This window comes from Oryctolagus cuniculus, chromosome 8, assembly GCF_051225735.1.
Source record: "Oryctolagus cuniculus isolate XC-2025 breed Fujian yellow rabbit chromosome 8, ASM5122573v1, whole genome shotgun sequence".
Lineage (NCBI taxonomy): Eukaryota > Metazoa > Chordata > Mammalia > Lagomorpha > Leporidae > Oryctolagus > Oryctolagus cuniculus.
The window spans coordinates 123970-143026 of record NC_142874.1 but is presented as its reverse complement, the minus strand read 5'-3'; the positions used below and the strand labels follow the sequence as shown (position 1 = coordinate 143026).

Genomic DNA, 19057 nt, shown 5'->3' with positions numbered 1-19057 from the left:
GGTATTTGTCCCTTTGGGACTGGCTTATTTCACTCAGCATGATGTGTTCCAGATTCCTCCATTTTGTTGCAAATGACTGGATTTCGTTGATTCTTACTGCGGTATAGTATTCTAAAGAGTACATATCCCATAATTTCTTTATTCTTTATTCTTTATTCTAAAATTGGTGAAAATTCCTTAAATATAAAACAGAAATCCAACCCTCTAAATGCTCTTTAAATGGTCTCAAAGATAGCCGTGAATGAAAACCTAACTGCTAAAATCTACTAAGATTGAGGCTGGTGCTGTGGCATATTGGGTAAAGCTCCACTTCTGATCCAGCTCTCTGCTATGGTCTGGGGGAGCAGTAGAGGATGGCCCAAGTCTTTGGGCCCCTGAACTCACTTGGGAGACTCGAAAGAAGCTCCTGCCTTCTGGCTTTGGATCAGTGCATGTCTGGTAGTTGCAGCCATCTGGGGAGTGAATGAGTGGATGGAAGACTTTCTCTCTCTCTCTCTCTCTCTCTCTCTCTCTCTGTCTCTGACTTTCTGTAACTTTGCATTTCAAAATAAATAAATCTTTTTTTTAAAATCTGCTAAGATTAAGTAACAGCATGGAAATTCAATGATATTTGAATTTAGATGTTCTCTTTCCCTCTCCTTTCCTGAATCTTTGTCAGTAAACTGCAGTCCAATTGTGTGAAGCCAAGAATGGGAAGTTTTCCTTTCTGGCAGTTGACTGGATACCTTGGATGTGAGAAATCATCACTATTTCTCCTCCTTTCCATGGACCTGTTGCTGTTCCTATGCACTGGGTGAGTGCAATTGTGAGGCGGGCCCCGGGCCCAACTTGTGGATGGGCTCCACATTGGGCATGAGAACTCTTGGAAACCTGCATCCATCATATGGGATGTTCACAGTATAAAAATCTGAAAAAACTAAGTAGATTTGTGTTGAGTTCGGGTTGGAGGAATGAAGCCATCATTAAGGAACAGTTATAGGGTACTGAGTTTGTAGCTGAAGTGGTAAATGTGTTCTAAATTGACAGCCATCATGATTCCATATATCTGTTAAAACCACTCAATTGTACACTCTGAATGGAAAAATTACATGATAATTAAGTGAAAATAATATCTCCATAAGTAATTAAAATTTTATATTTCAGATAATTTTAAAACATGTACATTTAATTATTTGAATTCATGTAACACTTTATACACTAGTATTCCAAAATCAAGTATGCATAAAATGAGAATTTCATCTTTGTTATGCATTCTATATGTAGACATGGCTAAAAATGCTTGAGAAAATTAAACTTAATAGAATGATTAACTCAGGGAGCAGGTTTTCTGTGGGTGGTGAAGAGGAAAGTGATATTTATCTTATCTATGTCTGTTTCTAAAGAATATTAAATGAATTAATATAGAACTAAACATAATCAGACACGAGATGCATGAATGTATATATTTTCATTAATGATTATTACAAGATTGACTTAATTTTTGTAAGATCCTAAGTCAATTCCACTCTGATTATTACTCTATGTTTATCACAGCAGCTATATTATATACATTTTTGTAGATTTAACACAAAATATATATTAGTACTCAGGTCATTGATCAGCAGCTTGAAATTACAAGCGCTAATCACTATGTGGGAGGTATAACATTGATTCAGACAGAGGAATTGAGTTGACAAAGGGAAGTCAGCAACAATTGAGTGTGGCTTTCCCACTTTCTCTTCTCAAAGATCCCCATCGAATCTATATCTCCAATTTCAAAAAAAAAAAAAAAAAAACAACTCCTGCTGGCACATTGTGGGGAATCCCACAGGAGTCCCAAAAGAGTTACAGAGCACCACTAGCCCAAAAAGAAAGAGAAAAATCAAAGCAAGATGGAGTTACTTGAGCTAATGCTACTAAGCATGAGGAACTGCCCAGACCTTCTGCCAGAAACAGACACAGCTTGTCAGCACGATAAGGACAGGGGAACATTACATCATAAAGAAGCAGCCAACCAGCTGGCCACTACTTTACTTCACCCACTTTACTGTATCACAATTGGTCACACTCAGAAGGCTTCTATCACACCATTGGCCACACCCAAAATCAACTTCTGGTTGGTGACACCCAAAAAGGATGGACCTGTGATTGAGGATGCCCTAGATCACAATCACTGCCCACCTACCCCAGAGGGGGGATAAAAATCAAGCCTCACAACTGCTTTCCATCCTCTTGGGCAACAATGGCTTATTACAAGTGATGGCTGAGTGGATCTGCTGCATCTTGTCAAAGCTCTGCCAAATTGTTCACTGGCCAAAACTCTGCTTGCCAGACACTATATCTTCTATTTGCTTTGCAGTATTCTTTGCATCGTTCTGTATAAACATACTGACTTACATAAAAGCAGAAGGGATATTTGGCATAAAAGTTATTAATGTTATAAGAGATGTTTTTGGCAAGCTATTTATGATCAAAGTATCTGGCCACTTTGGTAATATTTTCATCAAGATGTTTCCAGATTGTCAGTATGATTGTAGATTGGAGTAGTAGGGTTGGTGGTGAAATGTGGCGGGGTGGGGGGAGGCTTGAGATTGAAATTTGAAGACATTGAAGGATAATATAGGAAATGATGAGGCATCTCATACTATTCTGTTTCTGTCTCAGGAGCAGTAGTAAAATTTGTCAAGATGTCTTCTCATTGGTTATGCCAATAATTGGTATACAATGGTGAGATGATGAATATTTAATTGTGGAAGTAAGTCATTGATATAGGTTATTATATTTTTGATGAACTATTCTTGATTTATACCAATGCTGTCTGTCTCATCATCAATCAAGATGATATCTTCATCATTTTCATCTGTTTCCATACACTCCTAGGCTCTTTATTCACATTCCTGGGTTGTGTATCCAATTGGGAATTGATCCGGTGTAAAAGGTGATGAATGGAATCTTTGTATAATTCCATCTGGGCTCTACAGGTCTACCATATATGTATATGGGTTTGTAGTGATTATAGTCCAGTTATTAATATCCACTGAATTTTATTCTTTTAAGGTTTTGATCAAACAAGGTGTAGTTGGACATGAGCTTTCTCTACCAGTCAGTGCTGTTCACTGACTGTTCATAAAATGTTAATGTCAAGACAGGACAACCACAGTAAAGGTTAAACAGGTTGTATATATTGTAGGAAGCATGTTTGGAAGAATCTTGAAGTTGATTTCATGGGGTTGCACAGGCAGATTGGCATCCCATCATCAGGGTAGATCAGTGTTATTGAATGTTAAATTTAATGTCTGTGTCAGTGTAAATGTTGAAGATGTTGGACTCAAACTCTGAGGTTGGACTCTTGTCCAGGATACTCACCAGGATGTCTAGTAGTTGGTTGTCATAAATCCATCCAAGGGCAGTAATGGTTTTGATGAAGGTAGTGATGGCCTGCACTGTTGATGGATCCAGGTTGGGTTGGCTATTTGCCGGCATGGTCCTACTCCAGATAAGCACAAGTGTTTTTTTTTTTTTCTTTCTTTTTTTGTAAAGATTTATTTATTTATTTGAAAGTCAGAGTTACACAGAGAGAGGAGAGGCAGAGAAAGAGAGAGAGGTCCTCCATCCGTTGGTTGGCCAAAATGGCTGGAGCTGTGCTGATCTGAAGCCAAGAGCCAGGAGCTTCCTCCAGGTCTCCCACGTGGGTGCAGGGGCCCAAGGACTTGAGCCATCTTCCACTGCCCTCCCAGGCCACAGCAGAGACCTGGATCAGAAATGGAGCAGCTGGGTCTCAAATGGTGCCCATATGGCTTGCTGGCACCTCAGGCCAGGGCATTAACTTGCTGCACCACAGTGCTAGCCCCAGCACAAGAAAATTGACTTGAGTTTACAAAAATATTAACTCATCTCTCCTTGGGAGTTTTGATTGTTCTTTATTGCTTGTAGTCCAGTATGTGTTTCCTGGTCCATTAGCTATAATTTCTTGTGAGGATAACATTTGATCCTTAAATGTTTTTTTGTTTTTTGTTTTTTGTTTTTTGTTTTGTTTTTTTTTTTTTTTGGACAGGCAGAGTGGACAGTGAGAGAGAGACAGAGAGAAAGGTCTTCCTTTGCCATTGGTTCACCCTCCAATGGCCGCTGCAGCTGGCACGCTGTGGCCGGCACACCGAGCTGATCCAAAGCCAGGAGCCAGGTACTTATCCTGGTCTCCCATGGGGTGCAGGGCCCAAGGACTTGGGCCATCCTCCACTGCACTCCCTGGCCACAGCAGAGAGCTGGCCTGGAAGAGGGGCAACTGGGACAGAATCCGGCACCCTGACTGGGACTAGAACCCGGTGTGCCGGCACTGCAAGGCGGAGGATTAGCCTAGTGAGCCACGGCACCAGCCCTTAAAGGTTTTTTTAAATTAACTTATAAGTTTTGACTTTGTGTTTTGAATTTTGTTGTGATGTTACTTCTAATAAGTCATTGGCATTTTGTATTATACTTTATGTGGGTGTTCTGTTTATTCTTGCTCTGGAGTTTAATTCAGAAACTGCAATGTCTAGGGCATTTTGCAATTTTTTAAATTATTATTGTCTAGAAGTATTTCAGGTTTAATTCATCTGTTAAACCTTTCTATGTTACCACTAGCATGTGGATTATATGCCATATGATAGTTCCATATTATTTTTTATTGATTTATTTGAAAGTCAGAGTTACACAGAGAAAGGAGAGGCAAAGAGAGAGAGAGAGAGAGAGAGAGAGAGAGAGAGAGAAAGAGAGGTCTTGCATTTGATGGTTCACTCCTCAATTGTCCTCAATGACTGGAGCTGCACCAATCTGAAGCCAGGAGCCAGGAGCTTCCTCCAAGTCTTCCATGCAGGTGCAGAGGCCCAAGGACTTGGGCCATCTTGTACTTCTTGCCCAGGCCATAGCAGAGAGCTGGATAGGAAGTCGAGCAGTCAGGACTAAAACTAGCACCCATATGGGATGCCAGTGCTTCAGGCCAAGATGTTAACCCATGGCGCCATAGTGCCAGCCCCAGTTCCATATTATGTCAAAATTTTCTGCCCATCTTTTAACTTTATATCCCATAAAATGAGATCCTTAATCACTTTCAATCACTGTTGGGACTCCAAAGAGTGAAATCCATGTCCATAAAGTACTAATAGTGTTGTCCTGGTTTGGGTGTTTGCATTCTCTAGCAATTTCCAGTCTTGTTGCAGTATCTACTATTGTACATGCATATCTCTTTTGGAGCTTGAGTAATGAATCTATAAAGTCGATTTGTAGTAAACAGCTAAATGTTCTAATTTTATAATTTAATGGTGGCTATCTGTGTCTAAATCTTGGTGATATATTTGGACAATCTGTACACATTTTAATAGCATTCTTACACTGTTGCCATGAGATGGGTAGGTTTCAATCAGGAACCCATTTGTACATTGCATGTGTTCCTATGTGTCCTAGCCATTGATGTAATTGAAGGGTTTCTTTTGTTATCTCTAATGGATCAGTATTAACTATTTTCCATTTGGATTTTTCTTTAATTTTAGTGTATTTTTACTTTATATTCTCAATTTTGTTTAGTGATTTTCAATTTAGGTATGTTAATTTACCAATTATTACAGTTTTTTTTTTTAGCTTAATAGTTGCTATTTGATCTATTTTACTAAATCTGTCTACAACCTCATTGTATTGTGCTTCATGATTGGGTTTGTTAGTATGGGCATCTACATGAGCAATCATTACTTTAAGTTTGTTAAATCATTATTTTAAGTTTATTTGGACTCAGATATCTTAGTACAAGTCTCATTGGACCATATATCGTTACCATAGATTTGCCAATCATTTTTCTTCCATTTACTAGGCCAAATTGTGACTGCATTGTATGAGCACTGTGAATTATTGCAAATGTAAATGCCTTTGTGTCCTTCTTGGATTGTTTTCTCTACTGCTAACCAAATTGCAAGAGTTTCTGCATGTTGTGCTGATTTGTCTATTCCCTCTATTGTCAGGATCATTCCATCTGAGGGTCTATAGGCTGCACCTTTCCAGGGTCTACCAAGGCTGAGCCATCTGTAAACCAGGCATTCCTGAGTTGCTCTGATCACGTTGGTCCCCAAGTGCCAAAGGGTTTAGATGGTGGGTTTTGTGTTTGTGGTAGTGGTGTTGTCATCTCAGCCACCTGTGCACTGACTTTTGATACGTTGCCACCTATCTTTGCCTTGTGGTTCTTCATGAATTCTTGGATATGCCGTTTCCAAGTTAAAGCCTTTGGTTCCAGATGTTCTCTGTGGATTGCCTACCCAGTCAAATTAACCCTTGGTAGTACAAGTATTATGGTTTGGATTTCTATAGGTTGGTCCTGGCATAGGGGTTCACATTTCTCAGCACTTCATATAAAGTCCATATTATTTTTTGAAATAATCAATACTTGAAAGCTGAGTATGGAAAGCACTTGCAGTAGAATTCAATTGGTATACTGTGTTTTTCAATAATTTTATAAAGTGCCCAGTTACCATACCCTTCCAAAAATATAATGTCTATAGTACTTTTGCCTCCCTTTATATTATGTAATTCTTAGTATGTTTTAACATATTATACATATTCTTTGAAAGTTTGGAGGGCTTGTTGTTGTTGCCCTATGTAAATTTGGATGCTTTTCTAGTAATTTTATATATTGCTTTAAATATAATTTGTAAATATGGACTGTGACTCCTCCAATATCCAAATAATCCAATTAATCTTGTGCTCCATTTTTTTTCTGTTGTAGCAGATAAACTCCCTATTTTATCTATTATAGTATTAGGGATTGTTTTACCCTCATTGTTCCATTCTATGCCTAAGAATTTTACTTGGTGGCTTGAATTTTGTATTTTAGATTGGGTGATTGTCCATCCATTACTTCTTAAATGTTTGATAAGCTTATCTAAAGTGTGTTAGCCACTCTTTCTTATCTCCATAAATTATTAAATCATCAGTGTATCTTAAAACTTGCATATCTGGATTTTTATTTTTAATTTCTTTTAGATATCCATTTATTATTGTATGTGCAATATTTGGAATATTTTATATCCCTGACATAGCCTAGTGAATTGATATTGAATTTTATTCCAAGTAAATGTAGTTTGTTCTCTTGAATTTTTAGATAATGGAGTGCTAAAGAACATATCAATTAGGTCTATTGTGGCAAAATATTTAAGATTGTCCATAGTAAGCTTATTGATAATTTTTCTACCTCTGGTAAGTTTCCTGGCATGGCAGGTACATTTTTATTTAAGTTTCTAACATCTACTTTGAATCTATACTCACCATTGTGGTCTTTTTATAGACCATACCTGACTATTGAAATTAAAGGTTTCAGTTTGTTCAATTATTCCCTACTTTAAAAGCTCCCCTATTTTGTTATTATTTCTTTATTCTACTTTTAGGGGGTATTGTTTAGTAAAAGTTGATTTTGGTATTGATAATTCAATTGGTTGAATATTAATAGCTGCTAGTAATGATTGTTTTACTGATTTTTAAGGTGAATGTGGTCTTTAAATATCATTGGGATCCAATTCATTTCCAAAATATTACATGGGGATTATGCTAGAATTGCTTTACCTAAAATCTTTCCTAACATAATTTTTTATTTTAATCAGGATGTCATACACCTCTATAGTCTGTCCACTAATGGCTTCAATAGTTATCTTAGTTTTAGTTTTAGTGTCTATGTTTCTAATTATGGTTACTTGGCTTCCTGTATCTGTTAAGAATTTTAACATAACCTATATTTTTAATGTTAATTACTAAATTTATAAATATCTAATATATATACAGTTACATTTTAATTGTATCTTGGGTTTGGGTTTCCATTTTGGGAACTTGAATTTCCTGTATCCCCATTGAGGGGTGCTGTTGAGCTGATTGGGCTATTCCCTGACTCTTGCCTGTTTTGGCGGTATGAGGGAGACTTTGTTGGCCTTAGAGATTTTGGAGGGAATTTGAGGCCCAACAGATTTCTGGTGTAAGGTGGGTAATTCTGGAGTCCCCTGTTGGAGTTTTTTTGCTATGTTTCCCCTTTGGTAATTATTTTATGTTTAGTTTGGGTTTCCACTGTATGTTTTTAAACCCTTCCCCATTAGGATTTGCAAAGAAAGAGGCAGATGTCTGAGTTTGGGTGTTAAAAATGATAAATGTTGACCCTCTTCTAGGTCTCTAGCCTGGTGGAAGTAATCAACAATTTCTTGCATTACTCTGGTCCCCATCTGGGTGGAGATCATGGTAAGATGCAAGTGTTGTGGTCCACCTTTAATAATTACATTTTTAATCCATTGACACCATCATTGGAGTGGTTACCTCTCAGGAATATATCATTAACACCCCAATTTTTCTACATAGCCTTATGGCTTGGTTGATATTATTACATTTAATCCGGGCATTGAAAGATTCTAAATCTAATATTGGGAAAGCTTGCTGCCAAGCTTCTGCTATCCAGTCAAAAATTGACTGTTCATCATATAATCATCTATCATTTGACAAAGTTTGTCATGTATTACCCAATTTTCTACTATTCCAGCTAGAATATTCATTTCTCACCCACTAACTGAAATGCCATTTGCTCCTTTAGTCCAGAGCTTGTATAAGAACTCAACATCTTAAGTCCCTTTTTGGGCAACGTCCTACCTGTATTTTTGAAGTTCAGCTTGTGTAAACTCTGATTTCTATGCTGACTTTGTGATCTCTTGTTCTTTGAGTCCTATTTTCTTTATTAGCAGCTACTGGTAAGCTGGACTTAGCTTGTTTATTTTCTAAGAATGGGTAATTATTTAAGAATGGATTAATTTGGGTCTTGTCTAATACCTGTCCGGCTAATTCCCTTCCCTTAGATAAATCTGAGTCAGTATCTGCATATTATCTTAGGGACTTCATGAGGGGGAGCTCTTGCCAGGATTGGCTCCACTACTTCTGGAGAGTGTAAGTTAATTGTAAACATCAGTCCCCTTTTTACTCTTAGTGAATTTTTCTTGAGTAATTAATTCCACCTTGTATCAAGATTTATTAACCATTAATTCATTTACCTCTTTTTTCTTTCATTTTTTTTATTTTCTCCCAGATCTCACTAATTTTGTCTCATATTTATAAACAATATGGCAATTTGTACCCATATTATGTAAATATCTACACAAAGTACAAAATATCCATATGACTTGGTTATACCAATATAAATAAATACATATGTATTTATGCTGATATTTAGTTTTTTTTAACCAAGGTTAATTATGCTATATAGATGGCCAGACTGATTAGCACTTTAACCTACTTTCCCCTCAAATACCTCCTAACCTTCACACATTGATCTTTAATGCTTACTAGGTAGTAAAATTCCCATTCTAGGTACTTATATAGCCTTTTAGACAGCCAGCCACACATTTAAAACTTAGTTCTCATGAGATCAGCATCAAAGGCCCATTTTACCCCTACCAGAGCTGCTCTTACCATAACCTTGTTCTCCTAGCCTTAGACATGGGTGCCTTTTGGAGGCAACTAGTCTGGTGCCCCTGTGGTCAAGAGACTTAGTATTGGAGTCTTGAGTCTAGAAACCCATTTTGCCCCTACGAGAGCCAGTCTTTTTACAGCCCTGACCACCTGGCCTTAGCTCTGTGTACATTTTGGAGGTCACTAATTTGGGTCCCCTTCATCAAGGCCCCAACTTATATGGGTATTAGTGATCCCTTACCAGAGCCAGTCTTACCACAGCCTTAGCCACCTAGCCTTAGCCATGAATGCCTTTTGGAGGTGACTCTTGCAAATACTCATACCAAGCTTAAAATCACCTGGGAGAGATTTTGAGTGGATATTTTAAAAATCCTGCTGACTACACCAACTGTCATGAGTGTAGTAATGGCATGGAGCTGGTCTTGGTTCCAATAAGGCTTTTTATTATGCAGTAGTAAAATCACATGTTTTAATTTGTATAATACAACACACTGTATAAACCAACCACTCAGGGATCCCAAAGAACCTCTCGTGCTCCTCATGACATGTCTTAGACCCAGAGAGAGGAATTGCACAGAGTCTGCAGGAGTGGTGCCTCTGAGCCAGAAAGCACAGATCTCCAAGGCAATTAGAGTCTCAGCATCTGGCTGGTGTTTGGGCTTCAAAAAGGAAGAATCTCAGCTCAGGCAGAGCAGAGCCTCAACACCCAGTGAGTGCAGGGCTGGCTGGGAGAACTTCTCTCACAGGAATGTGAGTGTGGTGGGTCAACTTGGAGCTTTCAGATGACTGCACTCACCTGAGGCTCTTAACATGAGCTGCTTGGGCTATGGAAGCTTTTTGGATCCACAAACTTTATCAGTATTTAGACAAGGCCATAAGAAAAGTAGTTCTCTCCTCCATTCAGAGACAAATATATCCTTCTTTGATGACCACTTCTTTTCACTGATGTCTCATCCACAGAACTTCTTCATCTAGAACATTTTTTATCACATTGTCTAGGCTTTCCATGCCTGAAATGCTCTCCTGGGCTTTTCAGTCAGACCAGAATGGCGTTAAGGGCTGATTCTGAGATCAGAGTTCTACTTAAAGCAATTGTCATGCTATGAGTCTGCTGTATGGACTACTTCCCATATTGGAGCATTCACTCCTTTTGAATTCTATTATTATTATTACCAAACACCTAATACTACTTATCTGATCAGTTTAACACTTGATCCTATCTATATGATCACTTTACCACTTAAGCCTATCCATATGATCTATAATACTTGAGTTGCTATTTCTATCAGCAGCTTATGGGAATTTGGGGTGCCATTGCAAGTTTTTATACTGTACCTTTAGAAGTAAGTCCATATGAATGTATGCAAAACTATACTGCTTTACAATTACAAAATTCATACATTTTATAATTACATACTTAGAATCTTGGTAATTCTTCTTACTGTGCCTGCTCTCCCACCCACACCCCCACCCTCTTCCTCTTCCTTTTTATTTTCTCTTATTTTTTGCTAACACCTATTTTCTATTAACTTTTTACACATATGATTAACTCTATGTTAAGAGTCCAACAATTAGTATGAAAGAAAAAATAAGGAAAATATGATAAAGGAAAACAAAAGAAAAGCAAAAATTAAAAAACAACTGTTTCTCAACAGTCAAGAGAAAGGTTGTTCAAATTCATTGTTTCTTAAAGCATCATTTTCTTTTTTTTATTATTTTTTTTTTTTTGACAGAGTGGACAGTGAGAGAGAGAGAGAGAAAGGTCTTCCTTTGCCGTTGGTTCACCCTCCAATGGCCACGGACACCGGTGAGTTGAGGCTGTCGCATCGTGCTGATCCAAAGCCAGGAGACAGGTTCTTATCCTGATCCCCCATGGGGTGCAGGGCCCAAGTACTTGGGCCATCCTCCACTTCACTCCCTGGCCACAGCAGATAGCTGGCCTGGAAGAGGGGCAACTGGGCAGCAAGCTCCATAGGCCCATGGCCACCGGGCCCGACCCTGCAGCCTGCCTGTTTGGCTGGAGGCACAGAGAGGGCAGGTCTCACCCAGCCAAGCCCAGAGTTGGCAGCACGCACCCATAAAGCCTCTACTGGAAGTTCCCGGGAGGATGGACCTCCCTCTGGTTGGGCATTGCAAAGCCAGACCCGCTTCTGCCCCCTGGGTTCCTGGCCTCCAGGGCGCACTTAGGAGCAGGTGGGCCCCCCCAGATTCCGTCTGCCCTTCGCCCGCGGAGCCTGCAGGACCCCTGGCTCTAGGAGGCTGGCCAGCTGGTGCTGCCAACTGGCCCCAGGTGCTAGCTAGAGGCAGCGGCCGGCCTCAGGAGCACACCTGCGGGCGCCCCCAGGCCACACAAACATTCTCTGAGGGAAGCAGGAGCCCCAGGCAGCATCTCCCTCTGGCTCAATGCCTCGTGCATGCGCCCTCCAGGGCTCCCCACACTAAAGGCTTGCCTAGGGCGGGGCCATTCCTGGGGGGGGGGGCTGCTGCTGGAACACACAACTCCTGACGCCCACTGGGGCGGTCCACGCGAGATGAGCTCGGTGCTGGGGTACGGGCTGTCCCACTGTGGCCTCCTGAGACTGAGTGGACACGCATGCATCCTCTCAGAGTGCCTACAGGACTGCAGTCTGGGCCCTCCTGCATTCCTGGGCACCTCCGAGGTTCCCCCCATCTCCCTTGGGTCCCCGGGTTGCACAAACATTCTCTGAGGGCACCTAGAGCCCCTGGCAGCATCCTCATCTGGCTCTCTGGCTCCCTGGCTCATGCATGCACAGACCAGGACTCCCTGCACTAAGAGCTGGTAGGGCAGGGCTGTTCCCAGGGACTGCTGCTGCGGGGACACTCCGACTCCTGATGCCCACTGGGTGGTCCACACGAGATGAGCTCAGTGCTGGGGTACGGGCTGTCCCACTGTGGCCTCCTGAGCCTGTGCACACGCGTGGGCCCTTTCAGAGTGCTGGCAGGGCCGGAGTCTGGGCCCTCCTGCGTTCCTGGGTGCCTCCGAGGTGCCCCCACCTCCCTTGGGCCGGGATGAGGCGCAGCCCCAGGAACCCTGTGCCACCTGGCTGGCGCGTGGAGGCCCCGCCCACGGGCAGGGCAGCAAGCTCCAGAGCCCCACGGCCGCTGTGCCCGACCCTGCAGCCTGCCTGTCCGGCTGGAGGCACAGAGATGGCAGGTCTCCCCCGGCCAAGACAAGAGTCGGCAGCACGCACCCCCAAAGCCTCTGCTGGCACTTCCCGGGAGGATGCAACTGGCTGCCCCTGGCTGGCTCCCTCCTGCTGGTCGGGCAATGCAAAGCCAGACCCACTCCTGCCCCCTGGGTTCCTGGCCTCCAGGGTGCGCTTAGCAGCGGGCGGGCCCCCCTCGGCTTCCATCTGCCCTTCACCCGCCCACGGAGCCTGCCACAGCCCTGGCTCTAGGAGGCTAGCCAGCCGGCACTGCCAACTGGCCCCAGGCGCTAGCTAGAGGCAGCGGCAGGCCTCGGGAGCACACCTGTGGGCACCCCCAGGCCGCACAAACATTCTCTGAGGGAAGCAGGAGCCCCAGGCAGCATCCCCCTCTGGCTCACCTGCTAGTGCAGGCACAGTCCAGGACTCCCACATGAAAGGCTTGCCTAGGAAGGGGCCGTTCCCGGGGACGGCTGCTGCTGGGACACACGGACTCTTGACGCCCACTGGGGCGGTCCACGCCAGATGAGCTCGGTGCTGGAGTACGGGCTGTCCCACCGTGGCCTCCTGAGCCCGAGCGGACACGCGTGGGCCCTCTCAGAGTGCCAGCAGGGCCGGAGTCTGGGCCCTCCTGCGTTCCTGGGTGGCTCCAAGGTTCCCCCCACCTCCCTTGGGTCCCCGGGTCATACAAACATTCTCTGAGAGCAGCTGGAGCCCCTGGCAGCATCCTCCTCTGGCTCTCTGGCTCCCTGGCTCATGCATGAGCAGACCAGGACTCCTTGCGCTAAGAGCTGTTTGGGCGGGGCTGTTCCCGGGGACTGCTGCTGCTGGGACACACCGAATCCTGATGCCCACTGTGTCGCTCCCTTGCCCGCAAAGCTACGACAGTGCTCCCAGCTGATCGGTCTTCAGTAGACTTTTATTTAAGCAGGAAAAAGAAAGCTCCTGTTACCATTTCACAAACAATTATATAGTATAACATTGTTGAAGCATGTAATGCAAACTTAGTCCATGCTACAGTCCATGCGGCGGTGCTCCAATCGGGTGCCTGATCATGCACAGTCCATGCGCTCCTTGTCCAACCATAGAGGTGATCACCCGCCTTCATCCAATCAAGCTCCTGGTCACGTAGCAGGTGACTCCGATGCTAACAACAAGCTTCCACCTGGTGTTTTCTCAGCCTTGGTCACTGGGAAAAGAAGTACAGGAAGCCCCAAGGCCATAGTTGTTTTGACTCTAGCCTGGGGTTATGAACGATCTTGATATCACCATAAACATCCACACAGCAGTAACTATTGCAAATGGTCAGCAAGCCGGCTCATGGGTCCCCACACACTGAGTGGTCAATGCGAGATGAGCTCGGTGCTGGGGTATGGGCTGTCCCACCGTGGCCTCCTGAGCCCAAGTGCACATGCGTGGGCCCTCTCCGAGTGCCGGCAGGGCCAGAGTCTGGGCCCTCCTGCGTTCCTGGGCACCTCCGAGGTTCCCCCCACCTCCCTTGGGCCGGGATGAGGCGCAGCCCCAGGAACCCTGTGCCACCTGGCTGGCGCATGGAGGCCCCGCCCACAGGCAGGGCAGCAAGCTCCATAGGCCCACGGCCACCGTGCCTGATGCTGCAGCCTGCCTGTCCGGCTGGAGGCACAGAGACAGCAGGTATCCCCTGGCCAAGCCCAGAGTTGGAAGCGTGCACCCCAAAAGCCTCCGCTGGCAGTTCCTGGAAGGATGGACCTGGCTGCACCTAGGCTGGCTCCCTCCCTCTGGTTGGGCATTGCAAAGCCAGACCTGCTTCCCCCCCCCCCCCCCCCGTGTTCCTGGCCTCCAGGGTGAGCATAGGAGCGGGTGGGCCCCCTTCGGTTTCCATCTGCCCTTTGCGCACACCAGCTGGCGATGCCAACTGGCCCCAGCTGCTAGCTAGAGGCAGTGGCTGGCCTCAGGAGCACACCTGCGCGTGCCCCCAGGCCACACAAACATTCTCTGAGAGAAGCAGGAGCCCCAGGCAGCATCTCCCTGTGGCTCGCAGGCTCGCCGTCTCTCGCTTGCGCAGTCCAGGACTCCCCACAGGAAAGGCTTGTATAGGGAGGGGCCGTTCCCGGGGGGGGGGGGGGGGGGGGGGGGGGCGGCTGCTGCTGGGACACACCTATTCCTGACGCCCACTGGGGCGGTCCACGCGAGATGAGCTCGGTGCTACGGTACGGGCTGTCCCACCGTGGCCTCCTGAGCCCGAGCGGACACGCGTGGGCCCTCTCAGAGTGCTGGTAGGGCGGGCCGGAGTCTGGGCCCTCCTGCGTTCCTGGGCACCTCCGAGGTTCCCCCCACCTCCCTTGGGTCCCCGGGTCATACAAACATTCCCTGAGGACAGTTAGAGCCCACGGCAGCGTCCTCCTCTGGCTCTCTGGCTCCCTGGCTCATGCATGCACAGACCAGGACTCCCTGCGCTAAGAGCTGGTAGGGCGGGGCTGTTCCTAGGGGCTCCTGCTGGGACACACCTACTCCTGATGCGCACAGGGTGGTCCACGCCAGATGATGAGCTTGGTGCTGGGGTACTGGCTGTCCCACCGTGGCCTCCTGAGCCCGAGCGCACACGCGTGGGCCCTCTCCGAGTGCCGGCAGGGCCAGAGTCTGGGCCCTCCTGCGTTCCAGGGCGCCTCCGAGGTTCCCCCCACCTCCCTTGGGCCGGGATGAGGCGCAGCCCCAGGAACCCTGTGCCACCTGGCTGGCGCGTGGAGGCCCCGCCCACGGGCAGGGCAGCAAGCTCCAGAGCCCCACGGCCGCTGCGCCCGACCCTGCAGCCTGCCTGTCCGGCTGGAGGCACAGAGATGGCAGGTCTCCCCCGGCCAAGACAAGAGTTGGCAGCGCACTCCCCAGAAGCCTCCGCTGGCAGTTCCCAGGAGGATGCAACTGGCTGCCCCTGGCCGGCTCCCTCCCGCTGGTCGGGCAATGCAAAGCCAGACCCACTTCTGCCCCCTGGGGTCCTGGCCTCCAGGGCGCGCTTAGGAGCGGAGCGGGCGGGCCCCTTCGGCTCCCGTCTGCCCTTCGCCCGCCCGCCCGCCCGCGGAGCCTGCCTGCCACAGCCCTGGCTCTAGGAGGCCGGCCAGCCGGCACTGCCAACTGGCCCCAGGTGCTAGCTAGAGGCAGCGGCAGGCCTCGGGAGCACACCTGTGGGCGCCCCCAGGCCGCACAAACATTCTCTGAGGGAAGAGGAGCCCCAGGCAGCATCTCCCTCTGGCTCGCAGGCTCGCGCTTGCGCAGTCCAGGACTCCCCATGGGAAAGGCTTGTATAGGGAGGGGCCGTTCCCGGGGGAGGGGGGGGCGGCTGCTGCTGGGACACACCTACTCCTGACGCCCACTGGGGCGGTCCACGCGAGATGAGCTCGGTGCTCATAAGATATAAGATATTACTTTGGTGCCATGGCTGGGATAGCCTCATTTTGGTAATCCAGCATGCTCCAGTGCTCTGGGGTCCTGGATTTCTGTTGGTCACAAAGCACACCTCTGGAATTCTTTGCAAGCCACTTAATGCTCTTTAATCTTCATCCACACATCGGCTTTCCATATTTTGATATAAGACAGGGAACGGGAAGCCCTCACTGCGAGTTCTATTTGAGTCGTGGTCTAATGTGGGATACTCGCCTGACTCTAGCACTGAACTCTAGCCACCACTCCTACTTAAGGCCTTTAGACTCTTCGGACACTGTGTCCAGGCAACAGTGGGTTCGTGTGACGACTCCATCTCTGTTCACCTCTTTACAGGTGAGGCCCTGGGCTCCAGCGGGTGCTTGGGTGACGACCCCGCCTTCTGTTCCTGAAGAGTTTAAATTGTATATGTGCGGGTGTAAAAAGTTAAGCTTAAGCTTACAGGTTTAAAGCTTCCTGCTGCAGCTGTGAAAATAAGACAGAGTAAAGTAGCACCTTGACAGTAGGGACTCCATTTTGGAGCCCTTGAGACTGCATTCTGGGAAAGCACCCCCCCCCCCACCCCGTGAGACTCTGGTCTGAAACTATGATCTCAAATTGTCGGACAATAGCAGTACACTACATAACCCTTGGCAACGCACAAAAACCCCCTAGTATGACTGCTCAAGCTTAAAAATAAAAAGGTTACACCTGGGTTACCTGAGCTAATAATGAAAATGTGATTTGTCTATGTCTTAAAATCATAATTGCTGATTGTAAGATATTAGCAACCGCTTAGCAACCGTGTATTCTCTCCCCCCTCCCGATTTTGCGGTTTTTGCCTTTACAAACCCTAACCTTTGGTTATTCGGGGCTGCTCTGCTCATGATGATCAGACAGCCCCAGCATGCTGGATAATCAATAAAACTTCCCCGTGCTGTTTGCATAAGATACATGTCTCTTGGTGACGTTTTTCGGGTGGTCGACTCTAACATTCCCATATTCTCTCCTTAGTCAGATAGCCGGGATGCAAGGACGCTTGCAATCCACGGGTCTGACTCTACAGGTTGCAATAGGAACTTTTCTCTAACCACGTTCTGTCTGATGGTCCCTCTCAAATTGGCCCCAGCCCTCAAAAGCGGCCCCTCCATGGTGGGGCATTTGGCCCTGAGGGATCAGAATTCAGAGTAGTTTGACCCTGATAACACTGAAGATCTTTATCATTCAAGTTCAGTATCACTCCCGTGAGCATTGGGGAAAATGGAAGGAGATTCCATACGTTCAAGCCTTTTCCTATCTTCGAACTAAACCTTCCCTGTGTACTTCTTGCTCTCCCGCTCAAGTCCTTCTGGTCTCCAAGATTCGCACTAGGGGCCAGAAGCCTGAGCAAAAAATCCTCTCTTCTGCCCTGATCCTGTTCCTGCCACTACCACCGCTTCCTTTGATCTTGCAGATGACTTCCTCCTGAGCTCCTACTCCCACTCACTGTATTTCCCCCTCCCACCTAGGAATTCTTTATCTCAGAGACGAAAGTCTACTATCTCTGTCTTATTGGTTTGGGAATGGCGGTCTCCATGGTTTTCAACTGGTCTTTTGTCCCTCTCCAGTCCCAGTCTTACCATAAGAATAGCAAGGGAATGGTAGTCGCAGCCTTGTGGGCTCCCTGCTTATTGAGAAACAAATTAGGTATCCCACCCTCTTAGGGCTCTTTTGTTTTATCATGAACAAGCCAGACAGGAAAATCAGATTTCCTGCTTGGACCTGGCTCACTGTAATTTTTCTTTAGGAATACCACTACCTTTAAAACTATTGCTTTGTAAAATGCTAAATTTATTTTGCAATTTATTTTAACAGGTTTCCGGGTAATCAGTACTCAATGAAACAGCAATGAGTATGAATGCAATTTTAATTTCAATTAAATTCAGATAAAAATATATCAGCATCCTAAGTCATTTAGGTGTAACTGCTAATTTAAATTGGGTAAAACTTTTGTATACTCAACATGTTATATTCTATAAAAATCTATTCGGGTTAGTTTATAAACTGAAAATAGTTCAACACTGTTTAAAGTAACTCAGGCTGAAATTTGATGTGTTACCTTAATCTTACTCTAAAAATTTTTAATGGGTTATTTCAAAATTAAATCAAGGACATTGGCAGATGGAAAACATCACAAGTATACTAATCTATTCCTCTTTGACATAAAATTAAAATCTAATCCTCTGTTAAAGCAATGTGTTAAAGTAACCTGTTATATTCTCTTGATGTCTGTTAAATTCTAATTGTTTAAAAACAGCTGAATTTTTATTAACAGCTATGGGTTCTTTAAATATGTGCTTCTTTTCAAACATTTAAATAATTACCTTGTAACAATGATCAAATTTGGTCTATATTATGTCATGATGTTAAAGAATCTTACTTCAACCAGATATTTTGGATTTTGAGGCTTCTTGACATTCCTGACAGGCATTCAAAAAATCAAAGATCAAAGTTTCAAAGAACTTGGATTCTGAAATTTCCAGTAAATTTTGGACTTCGGTTTTTCCAGTTTGGGCCCAACTGAAAAAATCGAAGGACTTCTGTCTCTCACCTTGTAGAGACACCAACTAATCAGGCTATTTGGATTATATTAGAAGTACTGTCAAGATGTGAAGTGGTACTAAATTTTAAGTTTCTATAATATAAAATGCTATTAATACAAATGTCAGAATTAAAAAGTCTAATGATCTTGTGTTACTAGACACAATAGTTATCTTAGTAAAAAAGCCCCAGAGGCCTAAAGGGTTAAATACTTTGTAAAATCCTACAGGTGCTTTCAAAAATACTGTGTGCAGTAAGCAAATGCCTCTTGTTGGTTAATGAGTTTATAATTTTAAATGTGGCAACTTAAAACTTTGTCATCCACAGTTTTATATATCAGAATTGCTCATAAAACTAAGCATTGTTGTTTCTGTGTTTAGCTGTCCTATAGGTTCTGATGGAATTTTTCCAGCCACATGTATTCTATTCAGTACTTTGGGATGACTCTGTAAACAGATGAAGCCAATAATATAATAAAGGTAACA

General features: G+C 45.0%; 1 protein-coding gene across 11 annotated transcripts in view; it reads left to right on the top strand.

Moving 5' to 3' along the window:
- LOC103346610 (zinc finger protein 39) overlaps nt 1–19057 on the top strand; it is a 93832-nt gene that overhangs the window by 57335 nt on the left and 17440 nt on the right. For 9 of the 11 annotated variants that reach the window (XR_016211497.1, XR_016211489.1, XR_016211488.1 and 6 more), the window contains 2 exons: nt 11166–11239; nt 18953–19051. Coding sequence is in view for 1 of the 11 variants with exons in the window: in XM_089301814.1 (XP_089157940.1) it covers nt 11166–11239; nt 16350–16463 (188 nt within the window). In the remaining 10 variants the exon portion in view is untranslated. Of the gene's footprint in view, nt 1–11165; nt 11240–16349; nt 17444–18952; nt 19052–19057 lie in introns of those variants that run through there. The other 2 variants (XR_016211492.1, XM_089301814.1) reach the window with 2 other exon arrangements.